The sequence below is a fragment of the Egretta garzetta genome, unplaced genomic scaffold, assembly GCF_000687185.1.
Source record: "Egretta garzetta isolate BGI_Z169 unplaced genomic scaffold, ASM68718v1 scaffold569, whole genome shotgun sequence".
Lineage (NCBI taxonomy): Eukaryota > Metazoa > Chordata > Aves > Pelecaniformes > Ardeidae > Egretta > Egretta garzetta.
Window position 1 is genome coordinate 302,516 of NW_009260809.1, and position 11,108 is coordinate 313,623.

General features: G+C 41.8%; 1 protein-coding gene across 1 annotated transcript in view; it reads right to left on the reverse strand.

Moving 5' to 3' along the window:
* The window catches only part of DIP2A (disco interacting protein 2 homolog A), a gene marked incomplete at its 5' end in the record, with an annotated part of 105,604 nt that overhangs the window by 36,690 nt on the left and 57,806 nt on the right, over nucleotides 1–11,108 (reverse strand). The window contains 5 exons of the mRNA XM_009646916.2: nucleotides 6,455–6,594; nucleotides 7,707–7,821; nucleotides 8,980–9,099; nucleotides 9,541–9,634; nucleotides 9,915–9,979. Of these exons, the coding sequence (XP_009645211.2) occupies nucleotides 6,455–6,594; nucleotides 7,707–7,821; nucleotides 8,980–9,099; nucleotides 9,541–9,634; nucleotides 9,915–9,979 (534 nt within the window). The remainder of the gene's footprint in view (nucleotides 1–6,454; nucleotides 6,595–7,706; nucleotides 7,822–8,979; nucleotides 9,100–9,540; nucleotides 9,635–9,914; nucleotides 9,980–11,108) is intronic.

Consider the following 11,108-nt stretch of genomic DNA (forward strand, 5'->3'; position numbering starts at 1 on the left):
ACTGATGGATGAAAAGCTAGACATGAGCCGGCAATGTGCGCTTGGCAGCCCAGAAGCCAACCGTACTCTGGGCTGCATCAGGAGAAGCGTGGCCAGCAGGTCAAGGGAGGTGATTCTGCCCCTCTACTCTGCTCTGGTGAGACCTCACCTGGAGTACTGCGTCCAGCTCTGGAGCCCTAAGCACAAGAAGGACATGGAACTGGTGGAGCAGGTCCAGAGGAGGGCTACAAAAATGATCCGAGGGCTGGAGCACCTCTCCTATGAGGACAGGCTGAGGGAGTTGGGCTTGTTCAGCCTGGAGAAGAGAAGGCTGCGGGGAGACCTTATTATGGCCTTTCAGTACCTAAAGGGGGCCTATAGGAAAGATGGGGAAAATGTTTTTAGTAGGGCCAGCTGTGTCAGGACAAGGGGTAATGGTTTTAAACTAAACCAGGGTAGGTTTAGACTAGATATAAGGAAGAAATTCTTTACAGTGATGGTGGTGAAACACTGGAACAGGTTGCCCAGAGAGGTAATGGAGGCCCCATCCCTGGAAACATTCAAGGACAGGTTGGATGAGGCTCTGAGCAACCTGATCTAGTTAGCGGTGTCCCTGCTCACTGCAGGGGGGTTGGACTAGATGACCTCTAGGGGTCTCTTCCAACCCAAAACATTCTATGATTCTATGTATTCAATGGGGATCAGAAGATGGAACAAAGCCTTCAGGGATGTCATCTCACTCAAATTAAGCTGTTGGTGAAAGCACAGCAATCTAAGGAAAGGAAAAAAAAATACAAAACCAAAACCAGATAAAGAGCAAGACTCATCAGTCAGCAGAGTAATTCAAGAGGGCAACTAACAGGAAAGTAAATGGTGGTATGTTCTCTCCTGTATGCCAAACACCAAGTGAGAATGGACAGAGCACATCTTCCATGATCACTACATAGGAAAAATCTTAAAAGGTAAGGCACAAGTATATCCACTGTTAGAATGCACATGCAGACTTACTTGAAAATAAGTCATTAATTTCTTTTAATTTGGCACAAATCTATAAATAACTGCTGGCATTTTTACTTTCTTCCTACTCTGGAAGCTTTTAGCATTTTTTTTTAACAGACTATCACAGGTAACAAAGTAACTGAATTATCCTCTACAAAAAACTCTATTGCATATATTCTGACTTAAGGAATGTACAGAGAAATTTCTGCTAAAATATACCTTCAGACCTGGAATTTTTAGTATTTGTTCAAATTGAAGCTAATCTGCCCTGGATACTGATAGCCCAATGCTGATCAGAATATTAGAAGAGTTAATTCATTAAGTTGCCCAACTTCTGCTTAACTTGCAAGTAGTTTTGCCACTTAGTACTATATTTTAAAATAGCAATAGCCATCAATTGCAAGTCATATCACTTCGAGGCACTAAACAGATACATACTTAACTGTTCTCCCCTCACATAATCAGACAAGTCACTTGACTTTTCTTACTAATATAGAAAGTCATGGTAGTGTTGCCAGTTGTCTGTCAATGGCATCCGAAACCAGAAGGGTCCGTTAGATTTGGCAGACAATGCTCCAAGGCATTTGACAAAGGAGAAGGAGTTTTGTTAAAGATCCCTCTTGCTACCCAGTTACGCATTTCACAATGACAGGGATATGTTTCTCATTAACAGCTTACATAGAAAAGGAAGGTGAAATTACTTACCCACAAACACAAAGGTAATTCTTCCAGCATCGTAAGGCAGATTTGAACCTGCCACTGAGCAAATGCACTATGGAAGATTAACCAAGTGGACTTACAGCTGTAATGGCTGAAGAGTAGCTTAAGGTGCAACACAACTGTAGGCTGCTTTGTGCCTTAGTGTCAAGTACACTCTGCCCAGAGGGCAAGCCTACAGCAAAGCCAGGAGGATCTCCATGTGATAAATTGATCCAAAGAAAAATTTTAATTGATCCTGCATGAAATACCACTTTTTCTGAACTCTCAAAACTGGACCAAACTGGACCAACATTCAGTTTTACCTCAGTTGGTCCACCAAAGGATCCATGACCACCTGAGGGGTATGCAAACTTGTTCCCTCCATGTTCCTGTGACTAACCCATAATCTAAGTAGAAGATTGGGAGCAGTGCTAAATTTCAGTGGGATTTCAAGGGGACATCAGTAGTCTTAACAGCCAAAGCAGACAGCAATAGTAGTCCATGTGATCTACATGAAGTTGAAGTGGAAAAATAACCATTCTGTTGAGACACAGAATCCAGTCGCAGCTAACTGCCTTCTGGGTCTTTGCAGACAAGCTTAACAACCTGAATTTGAACATTCAGATGAAGCTATTCAGAAGCCATTTAATCAGATTAGGTCACCATACCTTTTTTTCCCCCCTGCACTCATGTTTTCACATTGATGCCATACAACAATACATAGTCATTACCCTTGATGGCTGTATTCACATTGGCCTGCCTTTACAACCTTACTTCCTAGAGTTGTAAGTTGAAATCATTTTTCTGTAAATTACCTGCCCACCTGTATTGACTCACATCCATGATGTTACAGTATGCTCATAAGGATCATAAGCAGTAAAGAGAGATGGTGATATAATGGTAACTGCCAGAGTAAAGAGGACACAAGGATTTTTCACAGACCCACCCAGATACCACTTGCCTGCAGGTGCCTGGCACACTGAACTTGTAACAGGATCTGCAGAATGCATACAGTTCTATGAATATATCTAGGAGTGTATTAAAACCCTCCTGCTGGCCACAAAGCCCTTGCTCCCAGTAGAACTTTTTTAATCTCGTCTTGCCTATCTACCTAGAAGGTCAGAATAGAGATGTTCAATTTTCTGCAGTTAAAATAAGCAGGTCAGACATGAATCACCACAGAAAGGGCTTGTTTCCCTTTATTTTGGTATGAAGTGTAGAGCTTCTGCTCAGTCTTTTATTGGTAGCAGGAGGAAGCTCTGAACGTGAATTTAAGTTCAGTAAGAACCACTAACCTTATTGGTTGCAAAGTGCTTCTGGGAGTAATGAGGAAAATTAAACAAGATCAGTGCCACTTGCTACACAATGGCTGAAATTTTTATCAGCAGACAGGAAAGGTGTCTGCCTCCTCTTAGTCATGAGGGCCTTGATGTACTGAGAAGAGGTGGTTGCTGAAATAGCACAAGATGGCTCTTCCCTTCATCTTTACCTTGAGTAAATGCTCTACAGAGAGGAGGGCTCAGCAAGGCATGAGGTTTGTAACGGGACCAAGAATAGCAAAGCCACAGGTACCAAGGGCATGACTGGAATGAATGTTGCAATCTTCCCTTCTGGAGTAGCAGGCACAAAGTAGGCTTTCAGGACACAGATCCCAGTCATTGTCCCGAGTCTTAGGTCTGGTTTGTCACCCTAATTTTGTTAATATTCTTCAGAGTGCTCTTCTCTCCAAATAATGTATGACTCAGCAGCCTAGCCTCAAAAAAAAACAATGGGAAAGAGACAGTCTCCTTGCTACAATCCACTTAATCAGCTGGGGAACAATGCCCATATCTACCTCTTCCTAATGCAGCCCAGTACACCATTAGCCTTCTCTGCCACAAGGATACATTGCTGGCTCATCTTCAACTTGGTGGCCACCATGAACCCCAGGACCCTTTCTGCAAAGCTGCTCTCCAGACACTTGGCTCCAGCATGTCCTGATGCATGGGATTACTCCCCCTCAGGGGGCAGGACTTTGCATTTCTCCTTGACGAACTTCATGAGGTTCCTGTCAGACCATTCCCTCAGCCTGTCGAGGTCCCTCTGGATGGCAGCACAGCCCACTGGTGTATCAGCCATTTCTCCCAGCTTTGTGTCATCTGCACACTTGCTGAGGATACACTCTGCCCCCCCACCCAGACTGTTAATGAAGATGCTGAAGAGAACTGGAGCCAGTATTGAGCCGTGGGCTAACACAGTTAGTTACTGGCCTCTGAATAGACTTTGTACCACCAATCACCACCCTCTGAAGCCTGGTCATTCAGCTAGTTTTCAGCCCACCTCCCTTGTCTGCTCATCCAGCCCATACTTCATCAGCTTCTCTGTGAGGATCTAACAGGAGACAGTGTCCAAAACCGGACCAAAGTCAAAGTAGACAATATCCACTGCTCTCCCCTCATTTACCAAACCAGTCTATTCACCACAGAAGGTGATCAGGTTGGTCAAGCATGACTCCTCCTTAGTGAATCCATGCTGACTACTTCTGATGACTTTCTTGTTCTCCATGTGCCCGAGAAAATTGTTTCCAGAATTAGTTGTTCCATCACCTTTGCAGGGTTTGAAGTGAGGCTGACCAGCCTGTAATTACCCGGGTTCTCCTTTCTTGCTCTTCTTGAAGACAGGGTTTACATTTGCTTTCCTAGACTCCTCAGGTCCTTCTCCCAGTTGCCAGGGTCACTGAAAGATTGCCGAGAGTGACTTCACAATGACATCACACAGCTCCGTCAGCACTCATGGGTGAATCCCATCAGGGCTCATGGACTTCTGCATGTGCAGTTTGCCTAAGTATTCCTTGACTTCATCTCTCTACGAAAGATGTGTCTTCCTTTTTCCAGACTTTTCCCGAGGTCTCCAGGGCTTGGGATTTCTGAAAGCCAGTCTGGATGGTAAAGACCGAGGTGAAGGAGGCATTCAGTATCTCAGCCTTCTCCATGTCATGTGTCACTGGGTCCTCTGCCTCATTCAGCAGCAGGCCCACATTTTCCCTGGTCTTCCTTTATCGCCTTTATATTTATAAAAGACCTTCTTGTTGCCTTTAACATCCCTCCCCTATTCAATTCCAGCTCGGCTTTGGCTTTCCTTACCACATCTCTACATGCTCAGACAGTGCCTCTGTCTTCCTTCCAGGTTACTTGCCCCTGCTTCCATCTTCTGTATACTTCCTTATTACATATGATTTCTGCCATGAGCTCCTTGTTCATCCATCCCAACTTCCATCTCTTTGGGATGGACTGTTCTTGATCTTGGAGGAGGTGATCCTTGAATATTAACCAACTTGGGCCCATCTTCCCTCCAGGACCTTATCCCATGGGACTCTACCAAGTGGATCCCTGAAGAGGCTGAAGTCTGCTCTCTGGAAGTGCAGCACTGTGATCTTGCTTTTGCCCTGCTCTGTCCTCTCAGGATCTTGAACTCTACTATCTCATGGTCACTCTAGTCTTTGACCTTCACATGCCTAATGAGTGCCTCCTCATCTGTGAGTATGAGGTCCAGCAAAGACCCTCTCCTCCTTGGCTCCTCTATCACTTGCATCATGAATTTGTCATTGATGCTCTCCAGGAACCTGCTGGATTGCTTATACCCTGTCATGTTGTCCCTCCAGCACACATTGAGGTGGTTGAAGTTGCCCATGAGGACTAGATCCTACCAATATGAGGCTGCTTCTAGCTGTCTGCAGAAGGCCTCATGCTCTTGTTGTTCTTGGTCAGCTAAGTCTCTAGCAGACACCCACTACAATGCCACCCGTACCGGTCTGCTCTTTAATCTTTAAGTTCTTAATTGGCTCCTCATGCATCCTCAGGTGAGCAACGTGCATTCCAACTGTTTCCTCACATAAAAAAAACCCTGTCCTTCTTAAAGAGACTGTATCCCACCGTATCTCTGTGATCCTAAATACATGAATGCGTTCAGAGGAGGGCAACAAAGCTGGTTACAGGGCTGGAAGGCATGTCCTATGAAGAGCGGCTAAGGACTCAGTTTGTCTAGTTTGGAGAAAAGGAGGCTAAGGGCTGACCTCATTGCTCTCTACAGCTTCCGGAGGAGGGGACGTGGAGAGGGAGGTGCTGATCTCTTCTCCCTGAGATCCAAGGACAGGACGCATGGGAATGGTTCAAAGGTGCACCAGGGGAGGTTTAGACTGGACATTAGGAAGCATTTCTTTACTGAGAGGGTGGTCAAACCCTGCAACAGGCTTCCTAGAGAGGTGGTTGATGCCTCAAGCCATCATTTGGTGTTTGGACAACGCTCTTAATAGCATGCATTAACTTTTGGTCAGCCCTGAAATGGTCAGGCAGTTGGACTGATGATAGTTGTAGGTCCTCTCCAACTGAAATATTCTATTTTATTCTAACACGTGGACTATCACTCCTGGATGAAAGACAGTATTTCTTACTGCACTTTACTTTTCTTCTGCTATATTTGTTATTGCATAGTGCTGACTGACATACAGCTAATGCTAACAAGCAAACAGTAACACAACTCTGCAGACCAGCCAAATGCATCTGCCCATACCAAAAACTATGGTAATTCAAATTTATCAGTGATTAATCTCTACTGAAAACATTGAATAATCTAGTTGAGACAGTACTTTATTGTTACGTGTTTAGGTAATGCATCAAAACATAAGTCATATTACCTTGAAGGTATCATTTGACATTTTTATTTATTTCATCAGCACAAGCATAATAGTAAAGATAAATTATGTAGAGTGTGCTTAAACCTAAATGAAAGGCTTTCCTACCTCCAGGCATAATCTGACCAACATCCTGTACAGTTAACACTGACAACTTCTCTTCTGTATCCACTCTTATCACGCCAAAACTCAGACAATTCATAGATAACACTGCTTTTCCTGGAGGAGGTCCACCCAGTTCTGGAGGTCTGAAAAACAGAAAGTCAAATCAGATATGAATCAACAGACCAAAGGCAATATTGGTCATCAAAAACATTTTGCAAGTCTCTCAGGGTTGTTTAGGTTAAGAGAAGTAATGGGTTTTCATTTTAAACAAACAAGAGTTCAAGACTGGTAATATATTTTAACTAGATGAAAAAAAGAGCTAGAATAAAACTGTTCTAGCTTCCTTCCACTCTACAGAGTGGGAGTTACAGAATTACAGAGAGGATTTAGTTCTATTATGGGCAAAGAAATGTCAAGAATCAGCATTCAAAGGCTAAATTTTCTAAACACCAGGAAAAATTAGAAAAGTGTTTGGAGGGCTGGGTTCTTCTTACTTTGAGCAGATTGATTGAGGATCAACAACTCCATTTTGTGTAACTGTTCAACAGGATGGAACAGAACAAAAGATTCCAGGTGCTGTTGTAAAAGCCCCAATTCTTTAAGTATATTGTTTTTACATTGGGAAATGTTCTCCCGCCAGAGAAAGTACTCTCCAAAATCTCAAACTTTTTTGGTTCAAGTTTTCTTGAAGTTGATTTTCCAGAACAGCACATATTGATCAAAACCACTGTCAAAAAAAGTCCAGCATATTCCATCCATATGTCTATTCATAATCGAAGTGTTTCCTTTTTTTCAGAGCATCCCTTGCTATCTCCAGAAATTCAATGGTATTTTTCAGGCCAGTTACAAGTATTTTTTTTTTAGCCTCCTGTTTACAAGACACTGTATGTAAGCAATTACTTGAATATTCAGCACCTTGTTCCTCCCAAGCATAACAGTCTTAATTTCGGGAGCATTTTATAAAGGTCCTCCAGCAACATCAGTGAGGATGAGACCTTGCTTTCCCAGGCAGTGAAAAAAACTCCCACAACCTTATGACTGACTACTTTAAGAAAATATGAAACTTTATTTAAAGAAAACAAACAAAAATCACCCCATCCTTCAGTGGAGAGGTATCTGTGAGCCTCAGACTTCCTCTGTATAGATCTTTGGGTATCTTTATGTGGGTAATCATCTTTTCTGACTACCATTTTAACACCAGATACATTTCAATAGTCAAGAAATTCTTCAGTTCACTTCTCAGAAAAGAGAATACCTGCGAATAGCAACAGTCAGTGCCTCTGAAGAACTAGCACAGGGACAGATTACTTCTGGTTTCAAACCTCTGGATTGAAATACATTCAGGAATGCATCACAGGACGATATTGACCCTAAAAAGAGCAATCACACAATTGGAAACACTTTGCCAATGGCAGGAAAGCTTGAGCCGCAGGATTTCAATGTCTACGCTTACTCTCAGCTCAGCTATACAAATCTGGTTGCATCCGTGCACAAAACCAATATACTTTCAAACTGCCTAAAAGACATTCCAGCCTATTACTAGATATTACATTTGGAGAAGAAACTCCCAGTGATTAACCACTGAATTAAATTCACAACTACATACTCTTTCTCTGGCAGCACTCTGTAACACTTAACATCACGGCAAGACCTTCAGTGATCAGAGTATTTTGTCACTAAGGGTAACGGTATCTGTCATCTTCCTATGTAGCTCCTACATGAGTGTTTCTTACAGAGGTCATAGAACCGATTTAGAAATTAACATCAAATGCTTCTGACATATCTTCACTTCAGTTCAGAACTCTACCTGGCCTTTAGCACCCAGCTCAAAATGCAAGATGATACCTCATCACCTACAGCTTTGTATTTTACAGTTGTGGAATTGCAGCACATAGAGCAAACCAGCAAAATTCACTAATTATACTAATTCCTAGGTATAATTTCACGTCAATTCATGTAAGAGTACAGCACTGATGAAAAGAAGTTGAAGAAATGAATTTAGACAGCTATATATAGCTAAGAAATGCAAACAGCAATGAAAAAGCAGTGGCATCACTAGCATACAAATAGTATTTTACTATCAAATGAACTGCCTAGCTTTCTAAGCATCAGCTCGTAAACAGTCCTTACAACAAATATAACCTTAGTAATATTACATCCTTGCACACTACTGACTCAAGCCCTAGGGGCACGTACAGAATCAGACACACTGCAACTTGAAGATTTTTATGTCTACATGCAATACATGAGCAACTACTTTGAAACTGGCATTATGATTTACTTAAAAGCCTCTTTCAAATTACATTGCCAACTATTCTTTATGTAAAGAATAGATCCTTCAGAACATTTTCTATGAAAGTTTCGGTCCAGGGTACTTGGTAAAGAAATACTGCTGCTGTCTCTGTTTTGCTGAGGATGAACTATAGCCAGTGCTGCAGAGGTCCTACAGTGCATATCCAGAGTTCTGTGATTTACAGTGTGCTTTAGTTCACCTTGGACTGACACTCAGAAGATGCATCCATACTTACATGGATTAGCTCCATCTGCCACTATTAACATTCGTAAAGAGCTCAGACTGACATCTCTCTGATCCCTCTGAGCCAAAAGTGACCAGTGCATATCACGTGATTTTACTACTGCTACATGGGCTGAAAATAAAAAAAATAATTATGGTGCCTGTGCAGAACAAAATAAAGACCAATTATAAAGTTATATGAATTTTCTTGTGTATTTACATAAATTTATGAAACAAATTACAAACATAGAAAAGAAATACAAATGCCAAATATTTAACTATTATGACACATGTATACATCTCCAGATGGACTTGATTACAGAATTTAAATGTTTACTATAAATTCAAATACTGAAGTGAGGAATGCACTTCTTTAAAGGTCTATCAGAAGAAGCCATCAACGTCACTCGTCAGTGAATCTACCACAGTAGATAATACTGACATGGAGTACCCAATTGCTAAAGCTGTGGCAAAGAAAACCAGCTGGATAGAACACCACTGGCCTCAGCTAGAGCAGACATCTTTTTTTTTTTTTTAGTTTTTTTTAAATCATCCAAGATGACTTTAAGGTTACCTTTGTATAAGCAGACTTTCTGTATCCAGGAAAGTGGATTAACCTTCATTAATGCATAGGGAATACTGATGACATGCATCCTGTTCATAACACTCTATGAGAAAAATATTAAAAAATAAACTTTCAAGTGGCCCAAAGAATGTACAGCATGTACCAATATTAAAAAAAAAATCATCACAGCTATGTGTATAGTCAGTAAAAACATAAGCTATGCCTGTGCAGTCTGTTACTGAGAAAGTAACACTTTATTCTGAAAAATACAAATACTGAAATATAAATAGTCAGAGCGAGTTTGACCTCATTCTGATACCAATACTTTACCCCCGAGAGAAGCAACTTGCTGCAGGTTTTTTTTTATTCATTCAAATACTCACTGTTAATACCCCATGCCAAAGGCCAGCATCTCTTTTGAAATCCAAGACATTTGTTAGTGTTTCAGCTGAAAGCAAAGGAAAAACTATAAGACTTAAGAAGGATACTTATGAGAACATTTAAGAACTCAAAATATTTGTTAAAGCAACTATGAAACTTCCAACACCACTAAGAAATCAAAGCTGTGTTGCCATGCCTTCTCGTCTATAATAAACAGGCTGCTTAAGCTGGAAGCGTCTCATTTTACTTAAAACAATCATCTTTAAATTACAATTCCAGACTAGATTATAACAAGGTATTTAAGACCCTGCTTTCATTATAATACCACTTCCATGTGTTTGTTACATTTGCTAATGAACTACGCAGACTAAAACTTTACTTTTGATGCAAAATTTTTCAGCTGAACTGAAGAAGTTCAGCTATATTTGAAAGAATTACATTTAGTGAGAAATACTACCGTGGCTGTACTAAATTTTCTTCATAGTTTTCTCTGAGAAATCTGAGCATCTTATGAGATTTAAATAAATGGAACAAAGATTTTAAATTTAAATTTAACCCAGTTTAGAGGGTTATAGAATCACAGAATCGTTTAGATTGGAAAAGGCCTTCAAGATCATCAAGTCTAACCGTTAACCTAACCCTGCCATCCCACCACTAAACCATGTACCTGAGCACCTCGTCTACCCTTCTTTTAAATACCTCCAGGGGTGGGGACTCAACCACTTCCCTGGGCAGCCCATTCCAGTGCCTGACAACCCCTTCTGTGAAGAAATTTTTCCTTATGTCCAACTTAAACGTGCCCTGGTGCAACTTCAGACCATTTCCCCTTGTCCTATCACCTGTTATCAGGGACCCCACCTCGCTACAGCCTCCTTTCAGGCAGTTGTAGACGGCAATAAGGTCTCCCCTCAGCCTCCTCTTCTCCAGGCCAAATAACCCCAGCTCCCACAGCCACTCCTCATAAGACTTGTGCTCCAAACCCCTCACCAGCTCTGTTGTTCTCTTCTGGACACATTCCAGCCCCTCAATGTCTTTCCTGTACTGAGGGCCCAAAACTGAGCACAGTATTCAAGGGGCGGCCTCACCAGTGCCGAGTACAGGGGCACAATCACTTCCAGGAAGCCATTGGCCTTCTTGGCCACCTGGCCACTCTGCTGGCTCATATTCAGCCAGCTGTCGACCAGCACCCCCAGGGC